Below are 21,065 nucleotides of genomic sequence, written 5' to 3'. Positions count from 1 at the left end.
CAGTTTCCCTCTATCTACCATATTTGTTGCCCTGAATACATAAGAATGGGTATAATCATCGTCATCCAAGGACAATACCTTCCATAAGAAGTGGAGATCCAATTTCGGCTTGGTTGACAGTTTCTCTTTATCTTCAATAGTTTCTGACCAACACAAACAAAAGGTTGAAATCGTCGTTTAAGGACAATAACTCCTATAAGTAATCAACTGACAATTTAGGTAATTTTGTCTTAATTGAAGATCGTGTTTCGGTCATCATTTGTGTAATTTACAGTTTTTATCTACTATAGTTATCGTCAAAATGCAAATATGGGTAGAAATCATAATGCAAGGGTAACAACTCCTTTCAGGAGTCGACATACAATTTCGGCCATTTTGATATATTTGCAGATAGTGTCTGAGTAATCGTTTTCGTTGTTTACAGTTTTCTTTATCTACAGCTATTTCTGTTGGCTTAAATGCAAACAAATGGTTAAACAATATCTTTAAAGGGCAATAACCAAGTCTGATAGTCGACCAACAACTACTGCTTTGCTGACAAATTTGTAGATCTTGTCATCTTAATCATTTTTTGCTGTTACAGAATTTCCTTATCTACTATATTTTGACCAGAAATGCAAAAACACAATCGGTAAACAATGCCGTTTATGGGCAATTACTTATACAAGGAGTCAATCAACGTTTTTGACATTGTTAACAAATCTGAAGATCTTGTCTAGCTGATCACTGTTTGCTTTAAATTTCTTTATAGCTATTAAAGTTTTTTAAGATTATAAACAAACACGCAAAAATGGCAACAATCGCCATTAAGGGGAAGAACTCTTCTAAGAAGTCGACCAATGATTTTTATTTTTGCATTTTAAAGATTCTCTCTTTCTTTTATTGTTTTTAAGACAATAGTCAAAAATGGTCTAGTCTAATTTAACATCATAAAACCACCAAATACTGTCGACGGTCATTCAATAATGTATAACCTGATATGAACATAAATAGAAATAGATAGCGAGCACGTCCAATTGGATTTTTCTAGGTCTGTTTAATTTCATATTATAGGTTATATATGTTAATCATCTTTTTACTTGTATAAGACTGATTATTTTTTTATCGAATCAATCAACCAAATGGGTCTTCCTTATTTCATTTTCAATGTTGACATTCTTTTCATTTCAATAGCTGAACACGCCTAGTACATGCGTAATCCATCTCTAGCTAAGGGGTTGAATTGAAGGTCACATGCCTACGGATCCAATCAGGTTAAATTATTGACCTGCAAGTTAAAAACACATCAGCGATGTTTTTGAGCTAATTTGGACAAATTTGGGCTAAAGTGACTGTTTTTGGCGAAATATTATTTCAACATTCTGTTTTTATTAATACTTATAACAAAGAGAATTTAAAATTTTTTTCTAAATCGTAACCTTAAAGACTGCCGAATAGAAACAGACAACATTATATAGGACGTAAATTACCATTTTCTATGAATGCGATGATATAGTGTTTATAGTTTTGATATACAATAAGATTAACAATATTTTTTATATGTTATGAATACTTTCCTCTTGGTCCAAAATAAATGAATTCTATCCTTTTCACCGAATAGAATGGTGTACTCTTGTATGTATTACTATGGCACTTGACGGAGAACATTTACCACATCAAACATGTGCTCGTGGTGTAAGCATATCTATATATATATTGTATTTTTGTTATTTTTAAGGGATTTCATGAAAGCGTATGTGTTATCTATTATATTGTGTATACTAACTTAATTCAATTAAAACAGCATTGACATTAAACGTCAATTTTGCGCCAAAATGAAATAATATACAACAAGCATAATGTATTACAGACAAAAATCAACCAACCATATATAAGAATTACTTGAATAGATATATGTGTTTGCGTCAAAACAAACAAGCATGAAATAATATGGAACACATTTACGAGTTTCCTGCACTTAAATCTAGTGACCATTTAATTCGTTTGAGCTCCTTACACAAAAACTGCTCACATCGAGTACTAACATCGACACTAAATAAGACTTACGGTCATCATTATCAATTGTTTGACAGATACGATGTGTCTGCTTCTTAACTTGCGACATGCTATCGTGGTCTTATATCTTTAGATACCAACAGGCCCGTGTGAAATCGGAATATTTTCGTTTGTTTTCTATTCCCAATTGTGACATTTTGACTGACTGTGGATTCTCATAGCGGCGATGCATGCACAGCAGGAGACCCGGTATCGCTTCTCTTTGAGTTTTTGTTTGTAACCTTTTTTTGTATTTTGTGAAACGATTTACGAGATTTGATAATCGGTAAAATAATGTTGCTTAAAATTTTAAATGATCCAGTAATTCTAGTGATTTTAGGGTAAAACGTTTCAGAACAGAAATTAACAAAGTTATTTTGAAGCACCGAATGCTTTCTTTCGTGTTCATATTTTCTTTGCAAACCCCGGACCAGTTTTGAAATAATAAACAACGAACATTTCAACTCTAGTACTCGAAAAAAAACTTAACCATGTAAAAATGAAATTGAAGTGAAATAGAATCAAATTATGCAACGTTAGTGCTAAAATCTTATTATATCATTAGACAATCATGAATAAAACATATATTTTCTTAATAAAAGTACATCGATTTGATTGCATGTTAATTCAATCGGGAAAAAACTCGTTTTCAGTCGACAAGCCAAAATAGACGATCCCAAACAATCCCTACTGTGATACATATTCTCTAAATCTAGTGATCTATATGAACAGTGTGAATGCCAATGAGACAACTCTCCACCAGAGTCAAAACGACCTAGAAGTTAGCAACTACTTCGTTTTATAGACGGAAAATAACACACAGTTACAAAAAAATAAATATATTTATTATACTTCATGTCAAAATGCCAGAGTTTGATTGGTTAATACGAGGGAGACAATTTACTCTATCCCATGGCAAATACTCTATTACCCTTCACGGAGACGCTTGCTCAAGTGTGCGCTTTAATAGATACGGATGATTGTTATGCACAAGACGTCATAGTTTATTACTTTGAATTTAAAATTTAATAGACAGTAATAATAGAATATTCAGTATAATAAATTAAATAACACATATCTGAGACGGTGATAGAGCAGATTGTTACCCCTCGAAAAGACATTGTCAACCTTGGCTTCGCCTCAGTTGACAATGTTTTCTCGGGGTAACAATCTGCTCTATCACCCGCTCAGCTATGTGTTATTTATATAATATGTATTACTAAATTTAGTTTGAAGTTTAAACCATTTTACAAGTAAGTATTTTAAAAGAAGAATGAAAACGAATCTAGTACTACGTACCATTTAACTTCCAAATCCACTTTATCGATGATTTGCTTTTATTGTATAATGTAAAGTAAGTTCAAATTATGTTGTTAGCATCTATCAACAATTTGTTCCTACTTATCTTATGGTACCAGTCGACTTGCTCATTTCATAAATATCTTGCGGTAAGTCGCATTCGACAAGAGTCAAAAACGAGGAAAAGAGGGCGGGAATATGGCTAAGAAAAATAAATATATTGATAGAATGACTTTGTACGTATTTTAAATGGAAATATGTATCGAGTAGTTTTCTGTACTTTCGTAATACGCACATACAATTAATGACAAATCAAGTGAGTTACGCATAAACACAACTTTATTTAATATAAATGTTGATATATGGTTAATAGCATATAATACATAGTATTTAGTCGAGAAATCGGATGCATGTCTATATATGAAAGACGCCTGGTATTTTCAAGTACAAATGTAAAACAGGGGTTAAAGCAATAGGTCAAGCTATTTTAAGTAGCTGAACAGTGATTAGAAATATATAGTATAATAAAGCACATCGTGTTAACATAGAACTAATGCCTTTTTGTCATGTTATAATGACAGTTCGTTGTAGCTGTTGAGCTATTGACTGTTTTTGCATACTATTTAAAGTCCTGATAAGAGCGTTAGTAGAGGCTTTGTTGCTAAGTTTTCTCCATTTCTCAAGGCCTTTGTAGGCTAGGTCTTTGTACTCTGTGTTTGTTGATCGGGTCCAGTCAATTGCTGAAAATAAAACAAAACTCAAAATTTAAAATCTACAAGTATGCATAATACTTCGGCTGTTGTGTGCTCTTTGGTCGGGTTGTTGTCTCTTTGACATATTCCCCCTTTCCATTCTCAATTTTATTTTTTTTATTTATCAGTAAATTTATTTTACTCTCTTTACTCCTCTTCATAGAGGTATTTTGTGAGCGGGAAGATGAATTTATTTACTAGCTATAATTTACTATAAACAAATCAAAAGATGTAGCAATTTATACACTTTGGATAATTAAAGCCAGATTACAATGTACATTTCAACATATAATATTGTTTTTTATTGGATATGCCAATATCCGGTACTGCCGTACTTCTATAGGTCCATATCAACTTGCTCATTTGTTCTGTAAATATCGTATTATAGAATTGTATAACGTTAGAGTAGATTATACTTATCTTATAGATGAGAAATTATCATCGAAGTACCAACAAGGTTTACCACTGGAATTACAACAAATCTTATAAATTTTGCAAACACATGACAACAGTAAGTATGCTGACTCGCCAAAAAAGTTTCACATTGGGACTCAATTGCGAATAATATTGTACGATATCAATGTGAAGAAAAACCTATATCGTTACTTGATATATGACACTGCATATATGTCTTTTGTTATATCAATAAACTAAAATAAAAATATGAAAGATATTTCAAAAGACAAACAATTTTTCAAGCAAAGATTTATATTTCCCTCTACAAACCATTACCTTCAATGTCATAGTCACGATTTGACTTGTCACGTGGTGGATTAAATGGCAACTTCCGGTAGAGTGTCGTCCAATTTTTACCCACTTCTGCTGCAGTTACCCTTAGGGCTTCAGACAAATGATCTGCAATCAAACAATGTTATGGTTGGGTCAATTATGTTTTGAAAATAACTTGAATGTGATATTCTATTCTAATGCAATTTTTATGTAACAACTTTGTTTCATTGGCTAAAATTATAGTCAAATCTAAGATTGACATGTCTTGGGTCGCCATTTTGGATTGATGAATGTGACATTCTAAACTATGTGATGAAAATGTGTCACGTAGTATCAATTAGACTTATCACTAGGTTTGTACTACCATGAGTAATACGACGGGTGCCACATGTGGAGCAGGATCAGCTTACCCGTCCGGAGCACCTGAGATCACCCCCACTTTTTGGTGGGGATCGTGTTGCTCAGTCTTTAGTTTTCTATGTTGTGTTTTGTGTACTATTGTTTGTCTGTTTATCTTTTTCTATTTTTGCCATGACGTTGTCAGTTTATTTTCAACTTATGAGTTTGAATGTTCCTATGGTATCTTTCGCCCCTCTTTTAGTAGCTTTCAAGTATGTTTAAAAGGGAAATTTCCTTGGGCGTTTTTTTCTTAATATTATAAAAAGATGACGGGAATAACCAAACATATTGATCAATACAACAAATCACACTAACAACTAACATCTGACTCCTCAGAAAAACATGATGAACTAACAACAATGAACATATGGTCAAGATACCCCGACTTTGGCTATACTTTTTGTCCTTTTTGGTTTTATCAGCTCTTCAATTTATGAATAAGAGATAGATTTTCAAATAGTTTGGTCTCTAGTATCACTGAAGAAACATAAACTGTCGTAGCTGGTGTAGTACACTTGGTACCGTTAATGTCATTAGTTACTTTTAGATATTATTTTCAGTTGATACATATAGATCGTGACATTTTGTGTTGTGTACTTTTGACTACAATTACTAGATTTTCTGATCAGGCACCAGTCATTCATCTTGGTTATTTGGGAGGCATTGTTGTTTTTTTTTCTCTCGGGACAAACGTTTTATTTCAATTTCAATCGAAAAACCTGTTTTTTAAATATACATGCAGGAACATTTTTAAATCAATGCAGATTTATTTTTTTTCTACTCATATTCTATAGAAACTGATTTTTTTCCACCTGCTTTCGGAAACCCATATATTTTTTCGAATAAATTTGGAATAAAAGAAGTGTATTTCAAGGAAAAAACAAACATGCCCTAAATTTCCAACATAATCTTTTTTTAGTTTTCTGTACATTTATTTACAATTTTTATGAGAATTCGATTTTGTTGTGGATAAGAAGTGGTATAGTATTTTAATTTTTGCGCTTCACAAAGCCCAAAAGATTTTACTGCTCCTCTCCCCTCGTTCTTGTTAAAATAACTAATATTATCTTATTTCATTTTTTTCCGAGGAAGGTACATCTATAATGTTATTACAAATATCATTTTCAAACTAATTAACAAAAATAAATAATGAAAATAATGCCAGTATTGTATTGACTTCTTTTGCCTTTAGTCGGCATGTAGTATACACTTATTTACTGGCTATGAAGACAAAAGCAAGTTTATTGTCCCCCGAGACACCAACTATTTCCCAAAAAGAAGCAATAATTGGTGTTAAGGGGGGTAATAAACTTTCTATTGTTCGGAAGTCAGTAAATAAGTGTTTTATTAAGTACAGAAGGAAACTAGGGTATATTTCGGGACAATGTGTGGTTTTTCTCTATATACTGCAACTCTTACAACTGTTCCAAAAGAAATATTTTGGGTAAACCATCATTTTTTTAATTTGAAGCAGACGAAGTAAAAATTCAGTGAACCTGTATTCTTTATTGACGTCATAAATAAAACTACGGAAAAGAATTGTTAACGCCATAAACAAGTCGATTTACAGTCAGTGACTGTATATCATAAATGTATAAACAGTCAATGCAATTTCAGAGCGCAAATAGCACATTTGCAGTATAAACAATCCAATGTGATTCGGAAGTCTCGAGGGACGAGTCAATTCAAACGATACAGAAGGTACGGGAAAATATTTGCTTCCAGTAAATAGTTCATATACAGAAAAAAGTTTTTGACACTTTTACGATATATTATAGTCTTTTTGCGCGAAAAGGTTTGCTTTCAGTAAATAGTTCATATAAAGCGAACAGTTTTTGACACTATTACGGTTAATAGTCTTTCTACGCGAAAAGGTTTGCTTCCAGTAAATAGTTCATACCCAGTGAATAGTTTTGAAACTATTATCAGTAAGTACTAGTACGGCCTTTTTTAGGCAATTTCGTAAAAAAGGTAAATTTATTCGTCTATTATCTTATAAAGAAAATCATTCTGACATGTGATAATATCAATCATCTCCGATCATCTTGCACTTAAATGATAAGATTACATAGAAGTTTCTTACGATTCCGTAGTTTTGATTGGCCGAAGCATTCTCTCCGATCATCTAGTTCTTAAATAATAAGATTACATAGAAGTTTCTTACGATTCTGTAGTTTTGATTGGCCGAAGCATTCAAAAAATTATACTTTATTTCCGTATAAAATGCAACGTCAACTACTGCACGTGCTATCCGTGACAAAGCTAAAACAGTGCATAGAAATTAAGTAAAACTGTGAGCTACTGCTCACTGATGATACCCCCGCCGAAATATTTCGGTAAACAGGAAGTTGTTGAGTGATGAATCTGAAAACGCATCATACGGTATAGCTGACTTATATAAACCCTGAAACCAAATTTCAGAAATCCTTGTCAAGTAGTTCCTGGGAAAAATGTGACGAAAATTTTCAACTTGGCTATCATGTGTAAAATACTAGTACTAGTAATACAAGTGTTCGGTAAACAGGAAGTTGTTGAGTGATGAATCTGAAAACGCATCACACGGTGTAACTTACCTATATAAACCCTGAAACCAAATTTCAGAAATCCTTGTCAAGTACCTCCTGAGAAAAATGCGACGAAAATATTCATGGGACAGACGGACTGACGGATGGACTGATGGATGGATGGACTGACGGAAGGACAGACAGAGGTAAAACAGTATACCCCAACTTTTTTAAAGCGGGGGTATAAAAACGAAAGTTTCGATTTAACCCGTCATTTCATGGTTGTAGCATAAAAATGTAATTATATGAATCGAATGCTTCTCTTTTGTAAAATCATATAGGATTGTAAATACAGTGAACGTGAAAACGCTTTGGTCAACGCTTTTACACCACAATACAATTACAAAACGAAGCATTCATTTAATTATCTAATTCCCTCAGCTATTCAAACCTTAATTACATAATAATTAGAATATTATATGACAAGTATGTTTGTCTTCTCCGTTTGCGCTTATCAGAATTTTATTTGCTTTATAACAATACAAACAGTACACCAGCTAGGAACCATCTGTATACAGTATTTATATCAACAAAGTTTAATGAATGTATGAATAACTTTCTATACCGAGTATTGATTCAATTGTCGCGTAATAGCTAGTAGGTTAGTGTGCAAACAATGATGGTTGTTCAGCTCCATGTTAAGCATATCGTCATTCTTAGGCTATATTTATAAAGATTGCTTAATTTAAAAAAAAAATACACTTACGCGTTTGGTGCTTTAAATCGTTTTTTTTATTACAATTTTGTTTCTCTGGCATTCTTAATAGCTGTTATTCCAGAAAAAAACGTATAGGGTCATTAAAAGACACAATACGTTTATGTTTTAAATAAAGCCATTAGAGCTTGTTTCGTCCATTCGATTTCGAGACCATTTTAATTCCGATCGGCCTATGGTTAATGAATAACAGACAATTTAAGTGTAAGCAGGTTAAACGAGATAGGCCTATCCATACGTTTGTTTGTATATATATATGCAACTTACCAAACTTGTATGTAAACAGAGCAAATAAGAATTTACAAATAATAAATCGAAAGCTAGACCACATATAAAACAAATATGTGGTATGATTGCCAATGAGACAACTATCCACCAAAGTTCAAATGAAGTTGATGTAAGCAATTATAGGCAACCGTACGGCCTTCAACAATGAGAAAAACCCATACCGTATGGTCGACTATAAAAGGCCCCGACATGAAAAATATGAAACAATTCAATTGAGAAAACTAACAGTCTATAATTTATAACAAACCAATTTACGAAAAACAAATATGACAGACATGAACCAACGACAACTACTGAACTACAGGCTCCTGACTTGGGACAGGCGCATACAGAATCTGGCGGGTTTAAACATGTTTGTGAGCGCTCAACCCTCCCCTTAACCTGGGACAGTGGTGTAACAGTACAACATAAGAACAAACTATAAAAATCAGTTGAAAAAGGCTTAACTCATCAGATGGATACAAATAGAAATACATTTAACAAAAACACAGAGTGGACGTGGACGGGTACTTATACATCCCAAAAACGAAAAGACACTAAGTACAGATCTGAGAGTACTCGCAGTTACTGACAGCCTTTTCAAAGCCAATAACAAACAACTAATAAAAAAAATCATGTATCTAAGACTAAAATATCAATCAGTACACATCCAACATCCAATGGATTTAGTGTAAAGACGTCATTAACAGTCAGAGAAAAACATGACCTTGTGCAATGCCAAACTATAAGTATCGACAGATTGCAGTACCGTGAGAGTACATATGTGTAATATTTAATGGTTTTAATTTACTGATAACAAAATCAATATTTATGCCAATTAAAACAATATTCAAAGAGTTAATTACAGTGTTGAATAGATAACCTTTTAGAATAAGTTTATTTAAAGGATTGATAAGTTTACTCGGATCGAATCTATATTTCCGGGCTCGGTTTACAACATCACCGTAAAATTTAGGATGTGCTATTCCGTTTGAAATAAGTTTTCTACAGGTACAGCCAAAATTGCAGACCAAATCTTTGTATCTATGAAAGAATTTAATAAAGGTTTTAAGTAATTTGTGGTAACGAAGTCCCTGACTGAATAATTTAATAGTCATACATATATTACGCTCATTCACTACAGACACGAGCATAGCGAGCGAGTTGGGATATATAAACACCGTAAGACGGTGCCAAAGGAACATCACCGTCGTCCAAAAGGGAAAATTAACAATAGGGAAAGAAAAATCATCCCTTTTGTCTTAAATTTTTGAGTAGAGTTTCTGGTGTAAGACTGAAATATCTTAATCTAGGAAAGGACAGTTATTGCTGTTGATATTAGATTTATTTACATGTTTATTAGCACTAAAGTCTTCTTAACGTAGAATGGGGCTCTTGGGATTTGAAGGTAATAAAAGGTGCTGCTCCGTTCGGTTCACCCATGAGAATTGCAATTTTCGTATCATTTTGATAATTTATCATTTTCACTCTACCATTTCAAAACAATTTTTAAGTACCTTAACTATTTTAAATCAAGTTAACCTTCCACACAAAAATTGGATACAAAACACCTACTTTGGAGCAACGTTTCAAGGGAGATAGCGATACAATAACAGACAGATCATGAATGACAACAACAATCAGCTAAGTAACAGAAAGTTGACAATAGGAAAAAACCGAAACACAACAGAAGGTTAACAATATATGAAAAAACCGCGATGTACATGCAATATTTAATACAAATAAGGAGATGAGGTATGATTGCAAATGAAACAACCATCCAAAGACCCCGATATTACAAATTTAAAACAATTCAAACGAAAAATACAAAAAGTCTGTTGAATGTACGTTCACGAGAAGTCAAACATGATCACTATATATAATTATATACATGTATGATTCATAAGAATCCGTACTTTTGATTGGCTGAAAGCAATCGTGAGTCATTCCAAAATCAGATTGTATTTCTCGATAAATTTCCACATTCGTGACTGCACGTGCTTCTCGTGACAACATCACTACAATGTGTAGGAAACCAAATGACAATCTTGATATAACTCGTAATTTCATAGTTGTATCATATTAATGTTCTTATAGGAACTGAATGCTTCTTGTTGTAATTTTATAAGGTTCATGTTAAAATTTTAGTACGAAGTACTTCCGCGTTTCATAAAAGATGTGCTTCGGTCAACCCTTTTACACTCAAATAAAATAGCAAAAAGAGGCATTCAATTCTTAAACAAATGTTGGAACACGTTCACACAGATACAAGTGAATTAAAAGAAAATACAGAAGAAACACATTCCGAAAAATTTCATACCAATATTATGTCGTCGAAAAAAGTAAAATAACAAAAATACCGAACTCCAAGGAAAATTCAAAGTCCCTTATCAGATGGCAAAATCAAAAGCTCGAAAATATTTCTTTATAAACTTAGATCGTAAAATTTAAAATGTTTATTTACAGGTGTAACAGGTAACATTCTTTATTTGTTTCTTATTCGGGTAACATTTAACAACTGGGGGTAAAGATAACACCTTCATATGATACATCTATAGATAGTTATTTGTTATATAAATAACAAACTTGGTAATTGTCCAAAAAATATATAATTCAACCTGACAAAAAAATGAAAATACCATTTTAACACGCACATACATATATATCATGTATATATCTTATTTACTGTTAGAAATAAAATTCTTTATGTAAATATTTTATTACAATTTAAACTCTACATAATGGAGTGTATTAAAACTAGATGAAAGTGAAACGAAAATATTTGTTTTGGTAATGGAAATAATATGATAATGTGTTGAAATATTTATTATTGCTAAGTCTCTCTTCAAGGACTGTTTTCTTTTTTTTTGTTACTTAAACCTGTTCTTCTCAACTGTTATATACAACGATCACAAATAATTAGTTCGTCTACTAAAGTGTTCTTTTGTTAAAGAAAGTATATTCAGAGATTATAACAATTTTTCGATAATTCGCAAGTAAAAAAAATCATGAAATTGCGTCAAAGCAAATTTATTTTAAATTATACTCAATTTAAAATCTTAAATGGTTTTTAAATTTTAAATACTGAAGGCCGCTTTTTGTTGGAAAGAAGTTATCCTTACAATAATTTCAATGTTGAATATTCAAATCATTATAAATCTGTATTATAGCACGATTATTTTTTTTAATCAATTAAAGTATTTTATTCATTTTTGTGTAATATAATACTGTGTAAAGCTGTCAATTTAATCTTGGTTCATTTTTCACTTATTAGTACGGATAAGTTCTGAATTCAACAAAACATGTATGAATAAAAAGCATTTTCGTGTAACGGTAACTCTCGCCTTTTTCTAGCTCATCCCCATATTACATATATTAACATTGTAGAGGTCGCTGCAAACACTTATAGTTTGTGATGTATGACTCTTCCAACTACAGGAGTAATAATATCGGGTATACGTCAACTAGTCAAAAACCCAACAACACAACAAAACAAAAAAAAATAAAAAAATATAAAGATCAACGTACCAATAAATAAATGTCTTGTCCCTTTATCCTCTCCATACATATGGATCTAATTATGATAAAACATGGACACATATGTATTACTGATCATTACAAGTGTCGCAAACCACAATCAGTTTACTTTTTTCAAAAGGGATGACCAACCGATAATCTTACTCGGACAATTTTCAGAAGATTGTTTTAAAAAAATCCACTAATTTTAGGCCATAGAAAGGAGAAGAGACACATGGGCCTCCTAGATCCAACCACCTTACCTTATTGTTGCGATTTAATCAACCTACCTGTAACTCCGTTCATTTGACCTGGAACATATCCGCCGAGGTAAATTTTTTTCACTGTCAAAGGATGAAGTTTTATCTGTCTTATTCGATAAGCAGCTTTGATTCGAGCTGCTAACACTGCGTCTTGTTCTGCCAAACGTTTGGCATTGTGTTCCTCTCGTTCAAGTACTTCATATACTTTCTGCGTATCTTTTAAACTTTTTTCGTGCACTTTCTTACATATATGAATGTCTTTTTGAACTCTCAGACGATCCTCTTTCATTCTACTCATGTTTCTTTTGTGAACTTTCATCTGATTTTCCAATGTTTGTATTTCGTCGTGCAAAGTATCAACTTTCGCAGATAAAATGTCAAATATTGTAGGAGAATTTGATTTTCTGTTATTAAATTGCTTAAGAGTATCGTCTAACTCTTTCTTTTTTTCATCCATGTCTTCTTTGATAATGTCAATATTGTCTTGTACAGCCATTTCCCTTTTACGACATTGTTTCCGTTCATACATAGCATTTTGTAACTGGTCCTTGACTTTCTTTGAATTATAAACCGTCCTCTGAACACGAGAACTATCTTCATTCTTCCGGTTAAACTGTCTCCGATGTGATTCTGAAACCTCTTCTTTTTTCTTCTCAATTTTTCTAATTTCCTGCATAATTTTTCTTGGATAAGTTTCGTCAGCGAGCACCCAGTCTCTCATTGGATCACATATTTTTGGAAGAGATTCAAGTGTGTATGTCATGTTATGAAGAATATTTCCATATGTTTCTATATAAGCTTCCATTGAAATGTTCTTTGCTTCCAAGTAATCATGGTATTTTCTGTTAACTTCTGCCAATCCTTTCGGAATATCCTCTTCCCATTTAAGTATATTATTTTCATAATCCTGAATTGCTCTTATGTCTTGATTTTCAGCTTCTAACGAAAAACTGAGACAATACTTTGATACCCTTTCAAATGCCCTTTGTAATTTGTTGTGAATATCTGGGATCATCTCATCAAACATTTTAGCTCTTTCGGCAATTTTCAACATATCATTTAATAATATTTTATTCTCAGACATGGCTTCATGTTTTCGAATTTTAATTAGTTCTTGTCCAAACTCTTCAACAGTTTTACACTTTGGCATCCCGGCATGCTCTTTCGCGAGTGCAATAAGATCAATCCACGAATCAACATGGTCGTCTGTTGCGTCTTTCAACCACTTGTTTTTAAAATGGCTGACATTTCTCTCTACTTCTTCCACCAGAATTATAGCTTTCCGTCTCTCTGACTCTAATGATACTGGTCCCTTCTGGTACCGAATGAATCCCTTGCTCTCAATAATCGTTTCCTCTTTCCTTAACGGCATATTTTGTTATCTAAGACATCTGTAACATTGTAATCATAGTATCACATGTTTATAATTGTTAACATTGTCATATGCATGCAATAACCCCCTTTTATTGTATACATAACAAAGCTTAGAAACCTGTTTAAAACATTTTTGTGTGTGTGTAACTGATGACGTCACAAATTTGATGTTTTATTTGCAATAGATATATTATTGCATGCTTTTGTTATTGTTCTATATAATATGTGTTTACCATACAATAAAAGAAGTAATTACAAATATGCCACATAACATCCAGACGATCTAACACCCGTCTGAATGTTTTTATCTTATAACCTATGAAAGTATGAAAGGAGACGTTACATACAACACGATGAGACAGTAATCCAACACAAACATGAAAATACAGTTTTTTTTTCTCCTTTTTTGTGTATTTCTAGGCCGTTTTACTGTTTCAACGCTAGTCCTTTGAATGAATGAAAATCTAGACAAATGCAAAACACTGCTATTTGTGCATATTGGCTGAGTTTAATCCAGTGTAGAAGAGAGTCGAAATATACCAAAGGGACATTCAAGCTCATAAGTCGAAAATAAACTGACAACGCCATGGCAAAAAAAGACCAAGAGAAAAACAACAGTATACAAAATTCTACATAAAAAAACTAAAGACTGACAACACGAATCCCGCGAATCCCACCAAAAACTGGGGGTGATCTCAGGTGCTCCGGAAGGGTAAGCAGATCCTGCTCCCCATGTGGCACCCGTCGTGTTGCTAATTTAAGTATAAACCCGGTGATAAGTATGATTCGGTAGGTAACACTCGGGGAAAAGTAGGACGGGAATGTGTTAAAATATTGATGAAAACTTTCTTTCCATTACATTACCTCATAAATTTGAAATTATTGGCCAGTAAACAAATCAAGCAAATTGACAGCAATGAAACTAGTTTACTGGGTCGCTGTCACTGTTTGTGGACGTTTCGTCCCCTAGGTTGTCACCATTCCAGTGGTCAGCACTTTTGTGTTGACATGAAATGGCATTGATATGTTCATTTTCTGTAAATTTACTGTTTATAAAAAATTGAATAATTGGAACCACTAAGTCTTTATACCCTCAGGCAAAGAATGAACAAGATGATATAATATGCTCATAAAATGGTCGCTAATTAAACTTATATTTGACAGGATAATTATGTAGAAAGTTCGGTAAAATATGTATCTTCTTTTAAATAGATTGTATTGGCAAAATGACAATGATATATGAGGGTCTAGATGGGGGATTACAGAATAGAGTATAATGGGCAAAAAGTGTAACCCGAATAATTCAGTCGTTACATTCCGCTGCACCATGGCTACATTACGGAGTGGGAGAGTCGATCACGGGGAGGGACTTCTCGAATGATTCGGGTTACAAAAAGTGCAGAATACTGGACAAATTAAATAAAGAAAAGAGAAAAGTATATCAAAAATATAAAGAATACAGAATACTTGAGTACTAAAATATAAAAAATAGAGAATAACAGGCAAAATTTATAAAGAATAGAGAAAAATGGCCCAACAAATTATAGAATACAGAAATATAGAACCCCCCCATCCTGTCCCTCATGTATAATACTTACGCACTTAATGCAAACTTCACGTAAACTTTTAAATTTATTCTATTGATGCTTCTTTCTCAATTTAGTGTCCTCTTGAAGGTGGATTTCATACCGATTGAAAATTTAAGATTTCAACTGTATACATATCAATGAGATAGTATCATCACTAACCATAAAAGTGTACAATGCTTAATTTCCGATCTTTATCTGCTAAACTTTCTTGTAAAGTCGAGCTAGACTTCATTATCATCGATATTTACATTCTTTAATTGGCAAAGGAAAAATCGATTTGTGTCTTTTGAATTAACTGTAGCTAAGATTGAAAATTAAATATTTATAAGAGTCTGCATGAGGGGCCCTTTATTTCTTTATTCTTAATGTTTTATAAACTTTGTCCATTTTTCTTTATTCTCTCTGTATAATATTATAGATATTATATGTTATCACCCTATCATTCTCTATTCTTTTTTTTTTTTCATTTTTTCTCTTTTTTCCCTCTTTTTGCACTTTATTCTACACGTTTTGCCCAATATTCTCTGTTCTGTAAACCCCATCTAGATCCTACTTAATATAATGCGGAGAAGCCAGAATATATCCTTTTGTGATGGAGGCAGACAGTTAAGAACGTTTTAATGCTGAAGCAAACCTATTTGACAGTCTGTGAATAGTTGTATCATTGGCAATGCTACCATATCTCTTTTTTTTTTCATTTACAAAACGTCGCAATACTTTTATAAATACAATTTAAAAGAAATATAGGATATACGTCATAGAGATCACAACCCAACAACACGAACAACCAAAGGATATCTAGAGGTTAACATGCAGTCTTCAACAATGTGTTGTCTTCTCAAAATATCAAGCAATAAACCACCCTAGATTAAATAATTTTGAATAAACAGAGACTTACAAAAATCTTTTACATGCACCAAAATCCCAAATTTAAAAACATCAAGACAAGACAAAAGAAAACTATCCACAAGAAAAGGCCAAACCGTTGAGACCAAACCCTCCCCCTTTTTAATCTCAATCCGTGGACTTACATGAAATACATACAAGAATATTAAGTTGACTGCTGATAAAAGAGAGTATAAAAAGATACCAAAGGGACATTCAAACTCATAAACTGACATTGCCATGCATGGCTAAAACAGAAAAAGACAAACAACAGTACATAAAACACAACATAGAAAACGAAAGACTGAGCAACACGAACCCCAGCAAAAACCGGGGTGAATCAGGAGCTCAAGAAGGGTAATACATGAAAGAACATCAAGTTGACGGCAGATAATATAAGCATGCTTAATCCTCTATGTTCAGAGTTTTTTTCAAGTAATGACAAGAGCTTCCAGTGATAATTGACAATTTAAAACTAACATTTAATCATTTGAACCAATAATTACATTATACTGTTCCTAAACACGTGTACTAGAATATCAAGAAACATGATACTGCATTGTTATCTGCGATTCTGTAATTCTGATTTGGCCGAGGCATTCCAAAATTTATATTTTATTTCCGTATAAAATACAACATACATGTATATGAATGCACGTGCTCAGCGTGACAACATTTTAACAATGCGTAGAAAAACAAACTTGTTACAATTGTAACCATATATTGAACGAGACCTTTTGTAGCTGACTATGCGGTATGGGTTTTGCTCATTGCAGAAGGCCGTACACGGTAACCTATAGTTACTTTTATGTCATTTACTCTCTGGTGGATAGTTGTCTCATTGGCAATTATACCAAATATCCTTATTTTTATAAAGATTTAGAAAATAACTAACACTTGAGTAATCAAATGTCCATAAATGTGTACAATTGTAACCATATAATTAACTTAATAACTTACTGACAATGTACTTTGACTGGTCAACTATGTCTCCTGTGTGGTAAAGCTTATAAATTGCTGAAAATATAATAAGACTATTTGTATTCTACTTACCAGTGTACAATCTTACTAGTGTCAATATTCCTGTACTCTGGTAGCTTACTTGTTTAACTACAGTCAATTTCAAAAAGCCGAAAAATAAATACTTATCGACTTTAAATTCTTCTGAAGTGACTATACACAGTCTATTGAAGTTGTGTTAATTAAAGTACGCCAGTTACATGTTGAAAATTTTCTGCAATTACAGGTATAGACTTTGCCACACGTTCACCTGGAGATTTTTAAAATCTTTAAAGTCATGCAATGAACGAAATATTCATCGATAATGCCTATTTTATTAGAATCTGCCATTGAAAATGTCTATTCTAAAGTATGGTAATCCTATATAGATAAATTGTGTTTGAATGAGAGTTTCTTTTTTGTAAAATAAATATTGAATAGAAAAAAATTATCAAATCAATTGCTATAAAGATTTATAGATACGTCGATAGTTTAAATCTATTCATGGCTTTGTACCTGCTGTTATTTGCACATTAACAGGTAGTAATTATACCCAGTTCACATTAACCGTGAAAACATCATCAAAAATTTTACAGAATTATCATCAATCAACTGTCGACTGTTTTGGTAAGGGAAGAAACAATTTCAACTATGAAAGAGGAGGGGTATGTTTTTTTTTCCTTCTGCTTTGAATTAAAAAAAATTGATCAACAAGAAGGGTAAAATAAATTTTTGATTGAAAGCTTTTGCCATTAAATGTAATGTTAAGTTTTCTTAATAAATAATTGATGCTTTTTAATTTAATATGTTTTTTTTAATTTTAGTTCATTTATATGTTTTGGAGTTTAGTGTGACGTCCATTTTCACTGAACTAGCACACCATTTTTGTTAGGGGCCAGCTGAGGACCACCTCTGGGTGCGGGATTTTCTCGCTGCATTGAAGACTCATTGGTGGCCTTCGGCTGTTGTCTGCTCTTTGGTCGGGTTGTTGTCTCTTTGACATATTCCCCATTTCCATTCTCTATTTTATTGCGTGGTACGAAAAAAAATCATACCACCTTTTCCCCTTCATTTAAGTTAAATGGTCGTTCTCTAACCATAGACCTGATTAATATATGTTTTATTTTGTGGGGGAAAAGGGAGAAGTTATGTGTACCTCTATAAGTCTATAAGATAGCAACCTAACAACATAGAATCACAAAAGTAGTTATCTAGACATTAGGACCACACACAATTTTTAACAATTATAGTTGGTACTTGTGTGTGATTATCTAACAAAATACCACTAAAGATAATTTTTTTTATAAATCAACAGCACCAATTCACCAAATTTGTTTCAATCTCACCAAATGATAAAGTCCTTATTTTTCTAATCATCATCTTAATTATAGACAATGCTATTATCAATAATTTGAAATCGTTATAAATTTCCACGCTTAATTTAAACTTATTGTACAAAATTACACACAATGACGAAAGATAGTAGATAAATCAAACCATTTGTATTTATATGTCTTAATTTGAAGATCAATCTTGCGGGCTTTTTGTACAACTTTTAACACGTCTCAAGTTGTGGGAGAGAAGGTTGAGCTCCTCGTGCCAACACTTTGACACATTAAAAAAAATCTTCGGACATTTAGCCAAATATTGCTATGTAATTCTGACATGGTAGATAGCGGATTGCTGACATGGTTTTCAACAAGTCGTTTATCATCAATACAATATTAACATACAATACGCTGAGACTTCGATACAAAGTCCTTGACAGAAACTACCCAATAAAAAAACGAAAACGGTTCGAAAAGTAAATAGTCATAGGTAAATGTATTTGTACTTGAGATAAACATCACGTTTTGTAAAAAGAATTAAAAAATGGAACGATTACTGATTTTTCGTAGGCACTATAATTTAGGGGCCAGTAATTCAGTGGTTGTTGTAGGTTGTGACTGTCATATTTGTGTTCGTTTATTGTTTTTACATAAAACAGGCTGTTAGTTTTGTCATTTGAATTGTTTAACATTTTGTCTTGACGGGAATTTTTAGTGCTAACTATACTGTATGGATTGTGCTCATTATTTAGGGTTGTATGGTGATCTATTGTTGCTTACATCTACGTAATTTGGACTATGGTGTAAAATTTTCTCATTGGCAAATCATACCACATCTTCTTTTTTATGCTGCAAAACACACATAAAATCAGAGCATATAGAGCGGGGCAGATAATTATACTCAATGGTCGAACTTGGTAATTAGATTATAATAAAGACATGGATACAGCGTTCAATAATAAAAAAAAAGAAGGAAGTTAAACCCCAAAAGATATCAAGATATGCACAAACTGTCTTCAGTGGTGTTTAACGATACTTTCAGCTATCTTGGTTCATAGCGACCAGTTCTTATTGGTGTAAAAAACAGGAATACTCGGTGAAAACAAAAGAACTTTTGCAGAAAATCTGGCAACGTTTGTCAATTAAGATCCGAGGCGAACAAACCTCTCTTAGAGCGGGGTTCGAACTCACAACCTCATAGTTGACAGGCTTGTGGTCAATATAGATGAACTTCTTAGACCACTGGGCCACCAAGGCCCCGTCGTCATTGGTAGACAAGTATCTATAATGAATATATAGACCCCCACCCGAGTCTAGACAAAATCTACAAGATTTTGGCTGTAACTGTCAAAGATCTGTCTTAAAAACCACTGTAGCATCCTTCCCCATCAGCCTAAAAACAAACAGTAAATTGTTCACTTTCAAATTGTGACTTTGATGGAGAGTTGTCTCATTGGCACTCATACCACATCTTCTTAAATCTAAGTAAAGCAATCTTTGTCTTTTCCTCGCATAAAAGGTATAAACCCGACTATCCAACGACTTACCTTACAAGAATTCACTCGTCTCTTTTTATCTGCATTTTGATCTAGCCACTGAACATATCCCTCCGTATCAGTGTCTTTACCGAAACTTTAAGGTGAATCTAATCGGAAACAGGATTTTTTTAATATCAGTTTGTCACAAAATTATCCCGTATAAATAAACAGAATAGTAACACTTACATTACAGGTTGTTAACATGTATATTAGATTTACTGTTATAACATTGTGATAATGAGTTTAAATGGCAAACTGAATACACAAATTATCTATCAAATTGTAATTTATAAAACACTATACCTATTGAAGGTATTGAAAAGTTATCTAAAGTTCTATCAGTACTTTAAAAATCTTACACTGTTTTACCGGTGCGTATATAACTATCTGTAAGTTGTCATGTGAAACTTAATTTGAATGTCGTTATTTACCTTTAAAAACTATGTTCGAAGGCGTGATATAGATAAAGGTTACAATATACAATGTCATCTTTTTGAGTATTATCATTTTGCTTTTAATTCAAACAGACGTAATGTAACACATTTGAAAACTTCATATTAAGTGTTTTATTGTTGAACTTGCTACGATAGTCCAGGATGGGACTATATAGCGGTCCTACATTCCGTTGTTTTCGTCTCCGTCAGCGTCAGCGTCGTCATCATTTAGGTTTAGTCTTCGGTTTAAGCTGTTTTAAGACACCAATAACTATTTTAAATACTCTGATGTTACAATTCTATGAAACTTGATCAAAGACAGAATACAGAGCAACATTTTGAAAAAATTGCTTTCTCTTTTACCCATATTTTACTGATGA

The 21,065-nt window shown here is 32.6% G+C and overlaps 1 protein-coding gene across 2 annotated transcripts; it reads right to left on the bottom strand.

Moving 5' to 3' along the window:
- Positions 1-2,857: 2,857 nt before the first annotated feature.
- Positions 2,858-20,496, bottom strand: LOC127711143 (uncharacterized). 2 transcript variants are annotated; one of them, XM_052217093.1, is made up of 5 exons: positions 20,261-20,496; positions 17,347-17,403; positions 12,566-13,929; positions 4,818-4,940; positions 2,858-4,073 (listed from the first exon to the last, which is right to left on the bottom strand). In XM_052217093.1, exons 3-5 carry the CDS (start codon positions 13,908-13,910, stop codon positions 3,898-3,900), a joined length of 1,644 nt encoding a protein of 547 aa, XP_052073053.1. In that variant the 5' UTR covers positions 13,911-13,929; positions 17,347-17,403; positions 20,261-20,496; the 3' UTR covers positions 2,858-3,897. The 2 variants fall into 2 exon arrangements, with proteins under 2 accessions (XP_052073053.1, XP_052073054.1); XM_052217094.1 differs by lacking the exons at positions 17,347-17,403; positions 20,261-20,496 and adding an exon at positions 17,440-17,776.
- Positions 20,497-21,065: the final 569 nt, after the last annotated feature.

The sequence above is a fragment of the Mytilus californianus genome, unplaced genomic scaffold (assembly GCF_021869535.1).
Source record: "Mytilus californianus isolate M0D057914Y unplaced genomic scaffold, xbMytCali1.0.p SCAF_8, whole genome shotgun sequence".
Lineage (NCBI taxonomy): Eukaryota > Metazoa > Mollusca > Bivalvia > Mytilida > Mytilidae > Mytilus > Mytilus californianus.
The sequence above is the reverse complement of the archived record's forward strand: the minus strand, read 5'-3'. Positions and strand labels throughout refer to the sequence as shown.